The 20,437-nt window shown below is 40.4% G+C and overlaps 1 protein-coding gene across 19 annotated transcripts in view; it reads right to left on the minus strand.

The window, feature by feature from the left end:
- The window catches only part of UNC79 (unc-79 homolog, NALCN channel complex subunit), a 278,788-nt gene that overhangs the window by 77,774 nt on the left and 180,577 nt on the right, over positions 1 to 20,437 (minus strand). For 13 of the 19 annotated variants that reach the window (XM_021941512.2, XM_021941507.2, XM_021941497.2 and 10 more), the window contains 6 exons: positions 19,056 to 19,342; positions 14,800 to 14,982; positions 13,682 to 13,844; positions 10,982 to 11,131; positions 9,181 to 10,401; positions 1,160 to 1,267 (listed from right to left, as the gene is read on the minus strand). In XM_021941512.2, coding sequence (XP_021797204.2) covers positions 1,160 to 1,267; positions 9,181 to 10,401; positions 10,982 to 11,131; positions 13,682 to 13,844; positions 14,800 to 14,982; positions 19,056 to 19,342 — 2,112 coding nt within the window. The remainder of the gene's footprint in view (positions 1 to 1,159; positions 1,268 to 9,180; positions 10,402 to 10,981; positions 11,132 to 13,681; positions 13,845 to 14,799; positions 14,983 to 19,055; positions 19,343 to 20,437) is intronic. The other 6 variants (XM_021941511.2, XM_021941503.2, XM_021941510.2 and 3 more) reach the window with 3 other exon arrangements.

Raw genomic sequence — 20,437 nt, forward strand, 5'->3', positions numbered from 1 at the left:
AGGCAAGTCATTTAGCTTCTCTGGACCTCAATTACCTAATCTCTAAAATGGGGGGGCCAACAACATCTATCATGCATGTGCTGATGCCAGAACTGGATCAGATAACAATGTGTGTGAGCCACTTGGCACAGTGCCTAGCACATGATAGATGTTAAGTAGATAGTAGCTATAATTACTATTATGACTGCAAACTCCTGGAGAACAAGTGGGGTTTTATTTATTCACTTTTGACCTCCAGTGCCAAGCACAGTGTCTGGCATTCAGCAGACACTTAATAAATAGTTGCTGAATGAATGAATGCATGAATGAATGAACAATGAAGATGATGATGTTCCAAACTACCAGTCCAACATTTAAGATCTTTATCTGTTTTTTTCAGGATCATCAAAAGATGGTCAAATGAAAATTATTAAATAGCTTTTCAGGCAATGTCCACATGGAACACAACATTTATCAGCACATATGACAAAGGTTTATAGAAGTTGCACCTCTGTTCGTATCTCTGATTCTTGGTAAGAATGTTTCATGCTAAGGTCTCGTAATTAACCCCACTGAGACAGATAGACACCCTTACAGAACTTTCAGTGGAACTCAAGCTCTCATGGACAAAATCTAGGACCCAGTGACAGAAGCCAGTTTCAAAATACTTGCCTTCTACAGGTCCTGTAAAATGTCATGCCATTTCTACTCTCCAATCCAAAAGAGCTAAATTCAGTCATGACTTTGGGAATATGATATATCACACATTTATTTTACGATAACCTAGATCACAATGAGGGAGGCGACTCAAATTAAATAAGTGTTCCATGTAAAATTCTGCCATAGACAATGCTTTTCATGTGCCTCAGAACCAGTTTTATGTTCAGGTTATACAATTTTTATTTTATTGAATAATGGAATTCAGTGATCATTCCTTAACAAATTAGGGTATTTGGCTAGTCAGCAACCATAGTGATTTATCAAACACTAGCGATATGGATGAAAGTGGGCCATCCTACACCTCAGGGTCTCTGAGAACATACAACATACTGTCACCAAGGAAGCTGATGCACCATTAAAATATATATACAATACCAAGATTGGAAAAATTGAAAACAAGGCAGCAGATAGTGTTCCAAAATAAAAGTACAGCTGAAATAATCAGCAGAGGAAATCTTACTTGATATTGAGGAATGGCTACTTGTTTCCGGCGCACCTGCTTCTAACGTAGGGGCAGATGAAGATTCTCGTGGCATTTCCAAAGTTGAAAGTCCTTTAGTAGAAGGATCTACAAACAGAAATATTATTTAAAACTCAGTACACTGATTAAAGGCAAGTTCAAGAACCTTTTCTATATATTTTCCCTTTTGCCTACTACAACCATTCAAATCTTTATACATTTTCCAGGCCTAATAATTACTTTCATGGAATTACATACACACTGATTACAATGTTCCAGGGAGAGCTGATTCTGTGTGACATTCTGCACCTATGGATCTGCCTTTTGGAGATTAATGACAGCAAAATTACAGAGCTAAAGTTCAGCTGCTCACAATGCATATCCCCAAACAAATTCCTTAACTTTTCTGTACTGAATTTCTTTTCATCTATGACCTAAATATGCTTACTAGTTCATCCCTATCTCCTGTCTAGCTACTCCACCTTTATCTGACAATTTCCTACTCATCATTTGCATCTCAATTTATATAGAAAAATTCCTCCTTTAGGGAGGCTTCCATGACTTCTCTCCACAAAAACATACAAACAAAAATGCTGGGTCAGGTGCGCTTTTGATGTAATCACAGAGCACCTTGTCTTTAACCTTCTCCAGACTTACCACACTATAATCCAATTGTCTGTTTCCTTGCCCATAACCTTCGCTAACCCTTAAGTGATTTAGGAGCATGGACTGTACTCAACCCAAAATAAATATGCATGGTTAATTCAGATTTTGTATTTTATGCATTGAGCAAGAAACAGACTGTCATTGGTTCTCCTATTTGACAAATGTTAAATTTAAAGTGAAATTTTTCTGCATATAATATTGTCTTATTCACCTATCAGTAATGGGAAACACTCTGTCCCACATTATTCTAGTTAATCATAAATTATTTTTCAAAACCTGCTGAAAAGTTGACTGGCTTCTTTCCAAACCTTCTTGCCATCTTAGGCAGCACCATGCAGTGAATATACTGAGCATCTTGCTAGCCTGGAGTTACCACCATGGGCTTCCATGACTACGCTGTACTGGAATTCAAGGATGTCAATCCCAAACGGCTTCAAGTTCTTAAGCTTAATAGTGTTTCTGTCTCATCCTTGCCATGGTGCCAGTTGTTTTTTCTTGCCAGAGAGCAAACCTCATACATTCATACGAACATACAATGTAAGGAAACAAATACCATTCTATTATTGGATGATCATTAAACTTGCTAAACTATAGAACAGATCCTAGGTGAGGGTCTGGGAGAAAAGCTTCTGAGCACTGACTTCAACGCATCTATTTTTGATTCTCAGAGGTCTTTCTGAGTAGGTCTGGTCGCCAAATTAATAACCTCTTGATAACAAAAAAAGCATAATTCTTGTAAAGTTTCCCAAACCCTCTTAATAAAGCATAAAATAACAACTAATGTTAAATTACTTTAGCCATTAAGATAGTAAAGATCGGGTATGACTTTTCTCTTAGGTATCCTCCCCAAACCACTAATCAAAAACATGCATGACTGTTTCTCTCACCCTTACTAGCCTGCATTCTATACAGGCTACAACTGACGCCTAATAATCTCACCAATAATGCTAGTGAAAAGCTTAAAGCTAATTTTCAAGGACTCTCTGAAAGATTATTAAGACTTTTAGAGTTTTGGCATGCCTATTTGTGTGTGTGTGTATATGTGTGTGTGTAAGATGGAGTCTTGCTCTATTGCCCAGTCTGGAGTGCAGTGGCATGAACTCAGCTCACTGCAACCTCCGCTTCCTAGGTTCAAGTGATTTTCCTGCCTCAGCCTTCTTAGTAGCTGGGATGATAGGCACCCACCACCATGCCCAGCTAATTTTTGTATTTTTAGTAGAGACAGGGTTTCACCATGTTGACCAAACTGGTCTCGAACTCCTGACTTCAGGTGATCCACCCACCTTGGCCTCCCAAAGTCCTCGGATTACAGGCATGAGCCACCATGCCTGGCCTTGGCATGCCTATTAAAATCCTTGGTGTATCTTTAATTTTAAAGAAACGTCTTACTATAACAAGGTCAGTAATAATCATTAGTGTACTAAGATTCTGTCAGCGAGGCAATCTTTCCTCAGCCCTCCATCATTTTATGAAACTTTTACTTGTATAAATTTAAGATAAATATCTGAATAGAGCTATCCACTCGGCTTAAAATATTTGTATTCAATTTTTTATAGTGATGGGCAGAAAATGTCAGGCTATCCTTTCATTCCTTCATCAGACATTTGCCAGCTCTCTTTTAGTCACTTGCAATACAATCAGTGAACAAACCAAACAAAATATTTGCCTTCAGGAGCTTTTATTTTGGTGGGGAGAGACAGATAATAATTAATATGCATAAAAGTGAATAAATTGTTATATGTTGGAAGATCAATTCCCTGTAGGAGAGAAACAGAGAAGAGAAAGAGAGACATCAAGATGCCAGGTAAGGACTGGAGTGTGGGGCATAGCCCAGGGCAGGCCTCACAGAGAACCTCGTGTTGGGTCAAATAATTAAAAGAATGGAGAGAATGAGCCAGACAGATATCTGGCAGTTCCAGGTTGAGGGAGCAATCAGTGGAAAGGCCCAAAGGTAAGGAATACAGACCTCACAAGTGGTCACTGTGACTAAGTAGCATTGTGGTGAGAATAGTGCGAATGCAGTTGAGAGCCAGTGAGGACTAGGACCACGTAGGGCTTTGCAGGAATTTAAAGAACTTGAGCTTTTGCTGTGAACGAAATAGGGAGTCACTGGAAGGCTTCAAACAGGAGAATGGTGTAATCTCCTATTTTAAAGGATCACTCAGGCTGTTGTGTTGAGAGAGCATGAAGGTAATAGGAGTATAAAGTGGGAGACCAGTCAGGAGGGTGTAGCAGTTCATCAAAGTCAGAGACGTCAGTGGCTCAGGCCAGGGTGGAAACAGTGGAAGTAAGAAGAAGGTGCCACATTCTGGATGTGTTTTGAAGGTAGATTAAGGTTGCCAGATTAAATAGAGGATGCTCAGTTAGATGTTAATTTCAGAAAAACAACAGGTAATATTTTAGTATGAGTAAAAAAAAAAAAGTCCCATGCAATATTTGAGAGACATGCAATATTTGAGAGATGTGGCCCCAATTCTTCATATCTCCCTGAATCCATCCTTTCACCGTGTGACTTTAAAGGTCCACCACTAAAGAGGAAGAGTATATTTCCCCTCTTGACTTTGGTTCAGCCATGTGATTTGCTTTGGCTGACAGAATGGTTGCAAGAATAACATGGCCAGAGGCTTGGAAAGTGCCTCTGCAACTGGGCTTGTTCTTTTGTGACTCTGCCATCACCATTAGAATATTTCCAGGCTTCAAGGTCAGCAGGCATGAGAAGCAGAGCCTCGCCATCCAAGCCTTGGCCAATCCCTAGATGAGTCATAGACTCTCAAACTAAATAAATATTTACTGTTGTATGCTGCTGAGGTGTTTGTTACACAGCATTATTCCAGCAATAGGTCACTGATGGTTGTCTTAGCATAGAGACAATATGTAAAGGCTAAAACCAGACGAGACTATAGAGAGAGTGAGTTCATAGAGAAGAGACTAGGATCAAGGACAGAGATCACAAGTCATTCTGTCATTAGGGAGATAGAGAGGAACCAAAGAGAATGATGGGGTGACCAACAGTGTCAAAGATTGCAGATATGTCAGCATCAGACCTCATGGCTGACTGCTGGCAGATTTAGCAGTGAAGGACACTGGTGACCTTGACAACTGCTGTTTGGGTGAAATAGTGGGAATGAAAGTTTCATAGGAATGATTTTTTTTAAGAGACAGGGTATCACCATGTTGTCCAGGCTGGAGTGCTGTGGCTATTCACAAGTGCAATCATAGCACACTATAGCCTCCAACTCCTGGGCTCAAGAGATCCTCCTGCCTCAGCCCCCCAAGTAGCTGTGATGACAGGTATGTGCCACGATGCCTGGCTTATGAACAGCTTTTAGAACTAATAGAATGGAAGAAAACTGGCGATAGTATAGAGTTGTCTCTTCCAAACTCTATACTAAAACATTAAAAATGATACCAAAAATTAAATGATATAAAAATTTAAAATGATACCCGTCAACATTATGTTTCTGTTTTCTTTTAATTTTAATCCATTAGTATGTTTTAGTATAGAGTTTGGAAGAGACAACTCTAATAGAATTTGGAAGAGACAACTTTATACTATCTCTTCCAAAATGTTTTGCTACAAGGAAAGAAGTAAAATGGGATAACAGTTGGGAGAACATGCATCAAGTGCTTTTGTTTGTTTAAGAAAGAGAAATAAGATTGTTTGTAGGCTCAAGTCAAGGGTCCTTTAGGAAAAAAAAAATACTAAGGGAGGATACAGAGGGGAGAATTTTAGGGGCCAATATTCTTGAGTAAGCTAGAGAGATAGAATCTTGTCCACATGTGGAAAGGCTGGGTGTAGACAGGAATACAGACAGTTAACCTATAGCCCCAGCCAGGAAGTCCAGGTGTGTAGGTGCAGAGGCTGGAAGGTGGGCAGATAAGGTGGTAGGAGGCTGTGGAAAGTCCTTTTAATTATGTCAGTTGGAAGACTTATTGAAAGTTCAGGCAGAAAAGTAGCTATGAAATAGTCATTTAGGAGACTGGAAATGTGAATGGACCAGGAAAATACATTATGATTGCCAGGTTGAAGGACCCAGTCGAGGTTCATGGCCATTAATTTAAAATGATACCAGTCAACATTGTGTGTTTTTGTTTTACTTTTTTTAAATTTTATTTTGTGCATGTGTAGTTGTACTTCATACAATTTCATTTGCAAAATCAGGCAGTGGGGCAGATTTGGCCCATGTGCTATTGCTGGCCAGTCCTGGAGCTATGCTTTCACTAGTCATGTTAAGGAATTCAAGCATGTTTCTTAATTTTCTTTTAACTTCTTGAACAATGCATTATGTGTTTTTACCCAGTCACATTCACCTGATAGGTGCAGGTACCAGTAGAGGGAGAGTTGGTTTTAACACGGGTTGTGTTTAGCCAAGCAAATCTCAAAAGGGAGAGGCCCGAGAGGGTGCAGGCAGGGAGGAATTACACTGATAGCCTTGAGTGTAAGTTGAGTAAGGAGAAAAGATGTGAAGTAGGGGAGGGACAGCAAAAAATACTTGGATCAATACATGATTATCCAGGGAGAGAAGAAATGGTAATCAGAGAATGAGAGATGTGAAAGTAAGATCATGAAGAGGTTGCAGTTATTGGCAAATAATAAGGTCTGCGATGTGACCATGGGTGGGAGCAGCTGAGCTAAGGTGGAGGATTAAAAAAAACAATCGCTGGAGAAGATGCATTCGAGGAAACCAAGTGTCAGGAGTGTCATCTACACTAATATTAAAATCCATAGGAATTACAGCAGGAATAATTTAGGAAAGAGTAAGAAGGGCCACGAATCAAATTTGTCAACAAGTGAAGAAGAGCCAGGGTTCGTGATGGCACAGCAATGCAAGTAGTGGGTTCTGTGGTCTGAGGGTATGCAGCTCAGAGCGAAGGTTTCTAGAGACAAGAAGGGAAGGGTCTGGAAGGGGCAGTGTGGAACAAGGAAGATGCTGCCCCCGGCCAAGTCCAGTGACATGGGCTGTAGGGAAAGCAATGCCCTTGGGGAGAGCTGGGCTTCCACTAGACTCAGAAGGCAAGGGAAATAGAGGAGAGAGAACATGTGTGAGGAATTTTGCTCATAAAGGACCATGAATTTCCTAGGACACAGGGGAAGGGTTTCAGGAGCCAGGGTAACAAGGGAGAAAGCTTCAGAACAGAAGGTATGCAAGGCCTTGTGGAGCTCTGAGTGAGGGATATGAAGGACGACCCAGTACTCTAGGGACTGACATAAACAGAGTGAAGTGCACAGTAAGATGAGTCCTGGACTCCTGGCAGTTAGCAAGGGTAAGGCTGTGCATTTGGGACGGTTTGGAGGGGCAAGTGTCTGGGTCTCCCTCACTACTGATGATGAAGGCAGGAAAGTCTGGGGATGCCTGGGTCATGCTCTGAGCACACAGGACTCCTCCCCATGCCCAGCAAGGAGGGGCAGAAGAGGTCAGATCAGAGTCAGTGAGAGGCAAAGCCCTATGGAGACATAAAATTATGATGACAGTATAATATATATATGTTATATATTATATATGTTATATAATAATATATGTTATGCCATTTTAAAGACATGTTATAATTATCATGTATTTTTCCCTTGTTCTGTTAACAAATGTATGAATACAAAACCACTTTCCTCCCTGGTAGTCTGGGGAACGATCAAACACAAGGGTGAATAAAGAAGGCAACACAGTTGCACACACAAACCTGCACGCTAGAACCTACATGCAACCTACACATCACAGAGACTCACCCTGTGGACCTCAGCTTCGTATGCACCTGCCCTATAGACCTCTATCATTTCTAGGTCAGTGCCGTCCTCCTTCCATATGCAGCCATTTTCCTGGCCCCAAACAATAAAAAGGTGTCCCAGTTTTCCTGAAAGCCTTCTTAACTTCTTAAACTTTGTTGTTATGAACAAGGACCCTTTTTTCCCTGCCTGGCTGGAGCATGACCCTTTCTGAATACGCTAATGTTCATTCAACAGAGTTTTACAGCACGTTTTTGAGGTAGACAGCTCTGTCCTATGGGCTAGATGACAGCTAGAAACCTCTGGAAATGCCTGAGGCAAATAAAAAAGCCAGGTGCATCCCCTCAGAAGTTGCTTTTGTGTGGAATAGCAGGAAAACGTGACTAGAATCAGGCACTGCTTCTGTCTGGCCATGTGACCTGGTGCATCACCTCCTCTAAGCCTCGGTATCTTCCTGTATAACATGAGGGGCTAAGCTAGAGGTCTTTAAGACCTTCACCAGTTTTTAACCTTCCACAGTCTATATATCTACTAAAATAATCACCCCTAGCCAATTCCATTTTTTCTAAAGTCCCATTAACATTTTTTTTAAGATGGAGTCTCACTCTGTCACCAGGCTGGAGTGCAGTGGCGTGATCTCACCTCACTGCAACCCCAGGTTCAAGCAATTCTCCTGCCTCAGCCTCCTGAGTAGCTGGAACGATAGGTGTGCGCCACCACACCCAGCTAATTTTTGTGTTCTTAGTAGAGACGGGGTTTCACCATGTTGGCCAGGATGGTCTCGATCTCTTGACCTTGTGATCTGCCTGCCTTGGCCTCCCAAAGTGTTGGGATTGCAGGCATGAACCACCACACCCATCCCCATTAACTTATTTTAAAAGATCTGAACTAAGAAATGAAGATGGGTTCTGATCAGTGTCACAGTAACATTACAGAAGACTGTGTTATAGGATGGGATGGATCATGGGCTTGCCATTTCTTTCAAGTTATCTTTCTTAGAAACAATGCCTCCAAGCAAACATAAGAAATGGCCCTGATGCAGGAAATCCATGGGCAGTGACAACTTCGTCACCAAGTGATGACTGTGGGTTAGGGTCTAGGCTGTAACTGGTATTTTTTGGTTTCTGATATTTGATTAGTATCTACAATCAGCTGTATGCCCTGTAAATGATTGTACAGTCAATTCTTAATCATTCTAAGCACTGTTTGCTTTAGTTTAGCCCTTCACATTGGTTCCTTCTTTGGACTATATCATAGCTCACTAGTATAGAGTAGAGAAAAAAAGAAAGCAAAGAGTTCAAGTTAATGACTTTTGCTGTTTGAGGAAGGCTAAAATGATACCTGGATTATCCCGATACGAATTAACCAGTGCATCTCATTGCCAAGGGTGGTCAAGAATTGACTGCAGAGTTTAAAACAACAAAAACAGAAACATTTATGGAGCCAGTAGAACCACATCTGCATCCAACATTGTCCACTAAACTGGAAGGATTCAGAGTGATTGCAAAGCCATTATAATGTCACACCCTGACATTATAAGAGTTTGAGTCTGATGCATATTCAGTGCCAGTACCCTACCAAACAAGATGCACAAACTTAAAGTTAAGGCTGGGAGAAAGAAGAGAGGCAAGCTTACCTGGATCTTTCTGTTCTCCCAGTTTGTCTAGAATGTTGAAGGAGATGTCGAGGTACTCTCTCTGGATAGCACTGACAGCAATCTTCCTCTGCTTCCTCTGCCTGGGAACAATCTGAATCTTAAATTCGGATTCCTCAGCTCCATCCTCTTCCACCTTCCTTTCAGGATTCTGTTCTGTATCAGATTCTGCACTGGTATCAGGCTTCTCACTTTCTGTGGGGTTCTCCGCATCTTCGGGGACTTTGAGGAGGACAGTTTTTGCCCCTGAACTTGGCATCAGCTCCCCAGGCTTCTCCCCTTCGGTGCCCGGGTCAGGGTGATCATCCAGCGACATCGCAGGGAGAGCAAACGACTTCTGAAGGAGGTCTCGTTTTTGCTTCAGCGTTAGTGGGCTACCGCAGGAGAACTCCGGCAGCTCCTCTGGCTTTGAGGATCCTTCGGCATCCATAGGGTCTTCCAGAGTGATGAGGGCAGGGTCCGTGTTCCCTGCTGACTGATTATTTCCTGAGTCCTTAGAAGAAAAGTCTTTGGAACAATCCTCCACACTTACTTGCACAAGCGGAGTTGTGCTCAGGCTGAGGACGGAGGGATGGCTGGGGATGGCAGGACAGGAGGCAGCATTTTTAGCAGAGGAGCCGTCATTGCCTTGGTTCATCATCTCCTCTTCTTCATCACTCTCGACTATTCTGAGAGGGGGAAGAGGCTCAAATACAAGAGAGTCGCTGTCGGAGGTTGAGAGTATAGAGTGTTTTTCAGGCCCCGATGTTGAATCTGAGGACAGATCTATCAGATCTAAATCCTCTTTAGGAGCAGGCTTTACTGGCGAGTCAACTTTCACCTCAAACGTCTCCATACAGTTTAACCTAACCTCTGGTATGACAGGCCTTCGAGCATCTGGAAACCCTTCCAGAGCTGGGTTCTTGGGGATTTCACTATTGTCAGGCCTCGTAGCAGAGTTCTGTCTAGAACGTCCAGGGTCGTTTGGTCTTTGTGCGACATACGCAGCTTGGGTCAGAGGCTTCTCTATGTCACACCGATCTATGCACGACTTCCTACGATGTTCGTCTAATGTAAACAAAAGCGAGTCTGCATTCCCTATATCAAGAGATTTTTGTTTGAAAGAGCGCAGCTTTTTTTTCGGAATGCTTTCTTCTCTCACACAGTGGAGAAGGCTGTCTTGTAATGCACCCGTCTCTCTATATTCAGCCAGTTCTATTTCACCTGATCAAAACAGAAAAAGCTAGTACTATTTTACTTGGAGATTTCACCATTTTTTTCCCCTCATCCTTGGGCATACAATTGGCATAAATCATCATCACAATCCCAGCTCCACCAGGAGGGAAAACGAATTTTCTGGCCAAGGTTTTGGAAGGTTCGTTCTAATTTCAAAAACTGGAAAATTTAGGAATGAAAGACACCAAAATGGCAGTTTAAGATCTGATTTCCAAAATCGGACTTCGGGATAATTCCTCAGCTCTGTTCATTTGTGCATAGGAGAGGGGATCATTTTTTGGCTGAGGCAGATCTAGGAAACTGTATTCAAATCGTGTGGAAGAGAAGCAAACATTTTGCAACAAATCAAATCAAGCAATGGCCCTCAAAGACGATCATGACATTAATGATGTATCTGTCGATTCACGTATATATATAACTGTGTATATATATATACTGTTTGTGCATACATATATATAAATCAACGGTATTAAAATGTGTAGTAACATAATAAAATTAAGATTTCACCCCAAACAAACGGTAGAGTACAACATTTCTGCATAAAATTACTAAGAGAAAAAATTCATACTTCTCTGAACATTCATCTCAACCGGCTGATATTTCACCATTTTGCTGCCGCCTATTCTTTTCAATCTTGCAAAAAAAGTTTGAGACTCTTTATTGCAGGGTCCAGTAGGTGTATCATGAATATCAGATTCATCAAAAACACTATCTTCTTCTAATTGGGGAGAGAAAGTCAAAATTACACTTAAGAGGTTATTCTCTCTTAGGCTGTGTCTACACAAGCATTTCAATGAAAGCATTATGGAACAAGGTCTGGGGTAGTTTCTGCACCAGCCCAAGTCTAGCTATGGGTTGGTATTTCATCCAGGCATCAAATTATCTATCTATTGGACAGAGGAAGCTGTTACAAGATTGCCCATCACTTTTCACATGACAATTGGCAGCATTTTTAAAGAGAGGCTTCTTGGGAGTCCAACAGTGCCTTTTTGGGAAACTTTTCCAGTACGCTTAACACCAGATGACACATAGATGTCAGCTACTTTTTCCAGGAGCCTGTGACACTGCTTGGACTTGCCTGTGTTGCGTGGATTTTCAGGCTGATTTGGCGAAAGGAAATTAAACAAAATGAGTGGATCTTGGCCTTTCCAAAAAAGAAAAAAAAAAATCTGCCTTTCTGGGATTTGGTAACTGGCATAGACACAGCCTAACAGTACATGCACCTTATATGGTGTGAATGCAAAATACTGTACTCTACATTTGATAATGAGACACGCAACACACAGAAAAAGCTTAGAAAAGCCACTTGTCATCTCAAAAGCTCCACGAATGATTATGGACTGAAAGAGTAAACAAAGGAAAAAGAAAACAGAAAATAACATTTCCTCCTATTAAAGTAAGACTCTTCTCTGAGGAGTTTACCACGTGTAACTATTACAGATCTCATGAATCCCAGAAAGAATCTTTGACACTTACGATCCTTAATCTTATATAAACAAATCGGTCACTTCGAATGCCTAGTGAACTTGTTTCTACGTCCTCCCTTCTATACCCATGTGGCCATTTTAAAATGCAAGATAAACCCCAAAATATGTTAATGAGGAAAGAACTGATATGTTGCAACCCACAAAGTTTACTTAACCAATTTTCTTCTTTCATTCTTTTGAAAGGCGAAAGCCACGTACAAAGTGGCAACAGAAAAGGTTACTAAAATGCATTTAATAGCACCATAAATGGAGTTAACCTATTATTCAAGTTGAATATCACTGACCTAATGATGTTTGGCCTGTATGTACATCTACGTATATGACAGATGAGGCTCAGCTGTGATTATGATTATTCAAGGTTTTTTTTTTAGCATAAGGGCATTACATGCATCAAGTTTTAAGGACTCGTCCTGTTCTAATGCACAAAATTCTACAAGTAAATGAAACTTGAAGCAGTAAATTTTAGGTGAAATGACCATAGTAAACTTTTTAATTAAATAAAAATAAATGTTAACAATCAAAATGAATTTGTTTTTAAACCCAGTGAACATCCACAAAGATGGGAACGCCTATCAAATCCCCATGTTTCTGGGAAAATGCAACACAATAATCTGTTTTACTTCTCTATTTCCTTTTTGTAAAAATATTCTTTGAAAAATGCAGTTTTTCCAACCAATAGTTACGTGATTTGCATTACATAACTTTGAAGTGATTTTCCAAACGCATTGAACAATCAATACTGAAAGACCACAAGATGGCGCCTCCCATCCAGAAAGGTTCATCAGGGTTTGGCCCAAACACTAAGCCCACGCTGAAAACATCCATAGCTTAACAGATCTCCCCAATTTCCCAGAGACCAAACCCTAAACTGGTAGACAAAATATTCTTCAGGAAGGATCTGAATGGTACCGGAACTTAAAGAACCTAGTTCTCGAGTTCCATCTGTAGCCAAACTAGATTTCTGGAACATTCAGCAATAATAAACAGTGGAACACCAGCTACAATGTACACTTTTGAGACATCTCCAGAGCAGTCCTACCAAAAGAGACTCTACTAACCTCACAAAGGGTCACTGGACACTTGGTTTTCTCCAAAGACTAGATTAAATGATATCAATTTAAAATCTAGTCAGCCATGATTTCCACTAAAAACTGAAAATATACACCCTGGTCCTTTATGTCGCACCTGAAAACAGGCTGCAATTTTACTCTAGCTAAAGTTGCATTCTACTGCCTCCTTTTAGAAAAAGGTAGCAATAGAAAAAAGTGTTTATAGTGGAGATAACTTACACCTATGCAGCAAAATGTTTCATTTCCCTTGCTTTGAATCACTTTGTATTGCATTAAAAGGCTAGGAAAAAGCACTTCAGCAAACTTAGACTCCATTGAAACTGTATGAGCACAAAGGTCAGGGGCAAACTAGAAACCTATGAAGAATGGCTCCACTGTGTGCCAACCAAGACTTACTTTATAGCCCAAAATCGAGACGCTTCTAATACGTAAGAAAAGGCTTATGAAGGTTCCTGAATCAAACAGCAGAAAATATTTTACAAAATATTATTTCTTACGATATAGGTTTTAGAAGCATATCAATTATTCCTCTCGAATGCTCAATTTTAAAGTTAAAGCAGCAACATTCATGGGAGGCTGGAAAATTAAGAAAGCGATTTTCTTTTTACTTCAGAATGATATCTGGGAACACTCCTGTATCTGATAAGAAAACATTGTCCAGAAATCTATTATGTATTGAAGCTAGGTTTAGGATGCAATTTAGATATGTACCTTTTTCTTTTTCGCTGTATCTGCTTATGTTACTGTTGTCACTGTACAAAGGTCCTGCCGTGGCATGGGGCTTGCAGCTATGATACTGCGCATTGAGTGTATTGACTGTTATGTGAATCAGATGCAGCAGGATCTTGCTGATATCACAGTCTCGGTATGGATACTGCCCAATGAAATGAGGGAGAAAAAGATAAATGGTTATTTTAAAGGGTAAGTTTTTCCACCTGATCTTGCCAGATACTGTTTGCAGTATCTCTTGGGGATAAATATATATATATATATGAGAGAGAGAGAGAGAGAAAGACAGAAAGAGAGAGAGAGAGAGAGAAGTAGAAAGAGATTCTGCTCATGGCCTTATTTATTTGTTTAGTTAGAGACAGGGTCTCATTCTGTCGCCCAGGTTGGAGTGCAGTGGTGTGATCATAGCTCACTGCAACCTCAACCTACCAGGCTCAGGTGATCCTCCCACCTCAGCCTCCCAAGTAAGTGGGACCAGGCATGTGCAATGCTTGGCTAATTTTTTGCTGAGACAGGATTTCACCATGTTGCTGAGGCTGGGCTCCAACTCCTGTACTCAGGCAACCCACCCACCTCGGCCTCCCATAAGTGCTGGGATTACAGGAGTGAGCCACCACGCCCTCCTCCATGGCCTTATTTTTACAAGGGACTATATTCCTTTCCTCCTTCACCAAACCACTGACAGCAAGGCATGCCAGTTCATAGTTACAGTTCTTTTCAAGAAAATTATCTGGCATAAACATTTAGCGGGTGAATACAATTTCAGATATCTTCTTTGTTTTCTGAAATAATAATTAATACTTAGATAAAATATGAGACTGAGTATAAACACTATAAACAGAGGTTCTTGATCAATAGCCTACCATTTATCATTCTTTGTTTTAAACATTTTTACAGCATGTATCGACAGGGCCTCCCATTTCTATTTTCATTTCAATAGCTCTTTGGTTCTTAACAGTGATTGCATATCCTGATCTTCCTTCCAAAGGTCAAACTTTTATTCTACAAAATTTTCAACTAAAGACTCAGGTGTTCTCCTTATGCTGCATGCTCTGTAAGAGAACCACTGCATCTAAAACAGCAGTGACCACCCAGCTCACCTTGTAAAGGATGACAAGCAAGGCCTTCAACCACATCTGCCGGATGTGAGGCTTTAGGGACCAGAGGGAGCAACGAGGTGGCTGTTGGAAATAATGCCGGAGTTGAGGACAAGAGCAGTATTTGAGCACCTGAACCACTAAGGGGAGAAGGTGTTTTCCCAAGTTAATGTTATAGTCCATAACCTGAAATAGAAAAAATATTAATAACTGATGGAAAGCTACAAAGAACACTCAGAAGTCAAAAGGAAAAATGTGAGCCATCCCAGTGGTTAAAATTTTTAACAGGCAAAATATTTAACAGGCACCCCACAAAATATTAAAAGTAATGGCTAGTACGCAAGAAGGAGGAAAAGTCCAACCTCACAAAAAATTTTTGAAACTTGTAAATGAAAATAGTTTTAATCTAATTAATTATTTATTTCAGTACCTATTGAAAATAAAATTTTATCCATTCAACTATTAACGAGAGTTAAACTAGACAATGAAGAAACCTAATATTGGTAACCACCTGCAGAAATGGGAATTCATGGACAACCGGCCATACTTGGTTCAATCTTTGAACCAAGTATTATACCAACCAAACTTGGTACAATCTTTCAGGAGAACAATTTAGCAATATGCATTCAGGAATAAGAAAAAGCACATGCCAGGTGCAATGACTCATGCCTGCAATCCCAGCACTTTGGGAGGCTGAGGCAGACAGATTGCTTGAGCCCAAGAGTATGAGACCAGCTCAGGCAACATGGCGAAACCCTGTCTCTACCAGAAATACAGTAAGTTAATTCGGTGTGGTAGCACACACCTATACTCCTAGCTACTCAGGAGGCTGAACTGGGAGGATCCTCTGAGCCTGGGATGTCGAGGCTGCAGTGAGCCATGATCATAACACTGCACGCCAGCCTGGGCTACCAGAGTGAGACCCTGTCTCAAAAAAAAAAAAAAAAAAAAAAAAAAGGAAAAAAGAGAAAGAAAGAAAAAGCCCATACCTCCAATACAACCATTAAATATATCCCAAAGAAATAATCAGACAAGTGTTCCAAAATGTATGTTAAAGAAATTCAACATGGCTTTGTTTATAGTCACCCCAAACTGAAATCAACCTCCATATTCAATAATATGGGATTAGACAAATAAAATACTGTTTGTATAACTACAGAATACTATGTAAGCATTACACAGAATATGACAAATTTATTTACATGATATAAACTTCATAAAAAATTTTAGGTTTAAAAAGGTTGCACCAAAATCTCAGAAATCACCACTAAAGAACTTAACCATGTAAGCAGACACCACCTGTTCGCCAAAAACTCATTGAAACAAAAAAATTTTAAAAAGGTGGCATATAGATCAGTATGTATAATATGAACCTATTATTGTAAAAATGTGTGGACATACGTATGTGAGTATGAAATTTATGTATGTATATAAATGGAGGGAGCAATATATGCCAAAATATTAGGAAGTTATTTTTGACACAGGTTTTCTGGAGTTATATAAACCCCATATAAAAATTTAATTTTTAATGTTTAGCTTATATATACATATATATATATTTTTTGAGATGGAGTCTCACTCTGTCACCCAGGCTGGAGTTTAGTGGTGCAATCTTGGCTCACTGCAACCTCTGCCTCCCAGGTTCCAGCGATTCTCCTGCCTCAGCCTCCCCAGTAGCTGGGACTACAGGCGCACATCACCACGCCTGGCTAATTTTTGTATTTTTTAGTACAGATAGGGTTTCACCATATTGGCCAGGCTGGTTTTGAACTTCTGACTGCATGATCTGCCCATCTCGGCCTCCCAAAGTGCTGGGATTATAGGCATGAGCCACCATGCCTGGCCTCGATTTTAGCTTTTATTTCTAAAGTAAATATGCATAATGTGGATTTAGAAGGTGGGGGGAAGAGGGAGGGAGGATTTGGTATCTGAAACAGTGACAGCTGAGAAAAAGCGGTGATCCATCCAGTTATCAGCATCAGCACAGGACGACTACATGCACATTGCTCTCACGCTGCTTATCTTTGTTCATTACATTACAATCTATTTGAGCTAACTGACAATAACAGCTATCATCTATCGAGTTCCTACCATGAGACAGGCATGAATCAAGGTGCATTGCAATAGGTTTTCTCTAATCTATCAAAAAAGGAAATCTGTGTTACCAATAAGCAAGCAAGCAGAGAGTGCCTAAGCCCTAGCAGCTAATAACAGAGGCGGAGCTGATTTCATATCCGCATCTCTCTAGCCCCAAGTCCTGTATTTTTACAGATTGGTGCAGCTGTTCTGGAGAGTGAGATTTGTAGCACTGACCAAATTAGGCATACATTTACCCCACGACCCAGCAATTCTTCTGGATCCATCTCCCTAAGGAATTCTCACATTGGCTGATAAGGTGCGTATACATAGATGCCTATTACTGAACTGTTTGGGGTAGTGAGGCATTGGGAGCAATATGAGTCCATCACTAGGGGAATGGATGAGTAAAGTATGGTGTCTGTCCACCATGGCATGCAATACAACAGTTAGAAGTAGCAGACACACATGGAAAAGCCAGTGATGATGGTGTGGCAAAAAGATAAGTTGTATGATTAATTCAGCTCTCTCCACCTGAAACCAAAAAAGGAAAAGGTTTTTTTTTTAAAAAAAAAACAAAAACAAAACACACACACACACACACACACACACACACAAAACCACAGAAACACAAACAAAAAAGGCCAGGTGCGGTGGCTCATGCCTGTAATCCCAGCACTTTGGGAGGCCAAGGTGGGCGGATCATTTGTGGCCAGGAGTTCAAGACCAGCCTGACCAACACGGGGAAACCTCGTCTCTATTAAAAATACAAAAAAATAAGCCGGACTCGGTGGCAGGTGCCTGTAGTCCCAGCTACTTGGGAGGCTGAGGCAGAAGAATGGCGTGAACCCAGGAGGCGGAGCTTGCAGTGAGCCGAGATTGTGCCACTGCACTCCAATCTGGCAACAGAGCGAGACTCCGTCTCAAAAACATAAATAAATAAATAAATAAATAAATAAATAAATGAAACCACACCCACAAAAAATAATCCTATATTCTCTTATTGTTTAATGGATACAGAGTTTCAGTTTAGGATGATAAAAACGTCTGAGGATGGACAGTGGTGATGGTTACACAACATAAAAGTACTCAATGCCACTGAACTATACACTTAAAACTGTTAAAATGGCAAATTGTAGGTATATTTTACAAAACAAAAAAATCTCCCACACTCCCTTGATGATACCAGGCTACCAATTCTTTTTTTTCTTTTTTACTGTGAAAGACAATGTTTAATAAAATGGCAATTTTAATAGATAAATGTAAATTTGAGTGTGTAAAACCAAATGGAAAGTAGCTGAAACACACAGAGAAAACAAGCCTTTCCATAGCTCCAACTTCGGCTGTTTTACACTAAACAAAATATTGGAACATGTGAATATTAGAAACTCCTTCTAACTGGAAAGATTTCTTCAGTAAGATACAATTGAAATTAATATAAACTAAAATTATAATTTTTAAAATAGAATTAATCAAATTTAAGTATTTTTAGTTAGCAATTGAAAAAAAAAAAAATGAGCACAGTGATCTAGAAACCAAATATACTGGCTGGGCGTGGTGGCTCACACCTGTAATCCCAGACTTTGGGAGGCCGAGGCAGGCAGATCACGAGGTCAGGAGATCAAGACCATCCTGACTAACACGGTGAAACCCCGTCTCTACTAAAAATACAAAAAAATAGCCAGGCGTGGTGGCAGGCGCCTGTAGTCCCAGCTACTTGGGAGGCTGAGCCAGAAGAATGGCGTGAACTCGGGAAGCAGAGCTTGCAGTGAGCCAAGATCACGCCACTGCACTCCAGCCTGGGCGACAGAGCAAGACTCGGTCTCAAAAAACAAAAAGAAAAGAAAAGAAACCAAATATACTAAAATGATTATGTAACTATCATATCAAGGTACAGACATTCTTCATATGCTACAAGGTTAGCATATCTCTCTCTCTCTCTCTCTCACACACACACACACACACACACACACACAGTCTCTCTCTCTCATTCTCTCTCACTATTCCTCAGTCAGACTACCAATTCTTACTAATCTTCACATTCCCCTCCACATACTCCTGCATAACACCGAGCAATTTGTACAAACCTTTATGCTGAACCAGTATTGGCTACATGGTACGTAATGCCTTGCTTCTACTAAAAGTATAAGGGTGTGACTTCTGAAAGCTGTTATTACACTCACTTGGGCAATTCCTGCAATGAATGCATTAAAGCAAGTTGACAGGCGCATTTTTTGAGGTGCAATCATGAAGCAACCTTCCTGCTGGTCATAGCCGAGTAAGACGTACAGGTGTCGCTTGACCGTGTTGAAGGCCTTTGCACTGCTGATGTCTGACTCGGCGCTGCTCTCGTCCTTGGCCATGAACTTCATGAGCACTGTGATCAGCTGGTGAACTGTCTGGTGGTCGATCCCAGCATCTTCTGGGAGCAGGTCCTTGATGGTGTTGTCATTCTCGGGAGACTGTTGTCCTGTCAGTAGAAGAAAGGCTGTGAGTGGGTGACTCGTTCATAAGTGAAGTGACACTAAAATCTCCCTTATATATTGAAAAAGCACCCTTGTTTCTGCTTCTACAAAACTTTCTGCTCCAGACAGAATTTAAGAAACTTAAAGGCACAATATGGCCTTGTAGGCACTGCCCTAGTCCGGGGGTGAAAGTTACTGTATTCGTCAACAACCAAGTAATCTGGGAGAATTAAGGGAATGGCAATAAAAATAGGGTGCTATGAAGCAATATTATCCTGAAACAGCAAGACAAATGCCTAAATACATTTTGCATTTAGCAAATTTTTTAACACGTTGGCAAAGTTTTATCCTCAGTGATAAAGGAAGTTTCCCTTCCAGCTTTGTAAAATAAGCATGTAAGAATAACCACAAAACACTATAGTCTAAAATCTACTGAGGGCAAAACCACTGGGTTCTTCTGTTTAAATTATTATCTCAATTCAGTTATGTTCATGAATCAGCTAGTGTAAAAAAAAAAATCTTTTCCAAACCCTGAGATATTAGCAGTAGGTTCTCTTTAAATGAAATAGTCAAAATTATAAATAGCAAATTATAAGCCCTGTTGTATGTCATGAGAAACATACAAGGAAGGGAGAGGACACAAACAGAAAGAGAGTGAAGCATGAACTTTTAAAAACAGAAAAACACCACATGAAGGTGAGCGGAAAGTTCACATGGAAAGAAAAAATACCTTAGTCCTTGGCTTCCTCTTAACCTAGTAAATAACGGCATCTTAGCAGCTCCCTGACATTGACTTTCTCTGTTATTTTTCAAAGTCAGAAATTACCCTGTCTCCTTTTTTTCTTCTGCCCCTTCTTATCAGGTTTGGTTTAGGACTTTGGGAGAAGGAAGACTGATATTTGCTCTTCTATATTTATGGTTTGGGGATTATTCAAAATACTCTTGTCCTTTTTTTTTTTTTTTTTTTTTTTTTTTACAGCAACATTAGAATATCTAAATTGAAAATAAAGGTTTTGTCTGGTGGGTTAGATCAGCACACCGGCATTCTCATCTCTCATCCTGCAAGGAAACGTTCTACTAAACGATGACAAGCTTTGGTT

The sequence above is a fragment of the Papio anubis genome, chromosome 7 (genome assembly GCF_008728515.1).
Source record: "Papio anubis isolate 15944 chromosome 7, Panubis1.0, whole genome shotgun sequence".
Classification (NCBI taxonomy): domain Eukaryota; kingdom Metazoa; phylum Chordata; class Mammalia; order Primates; family Cercopithecidae; genus Papio; species Papio anubis.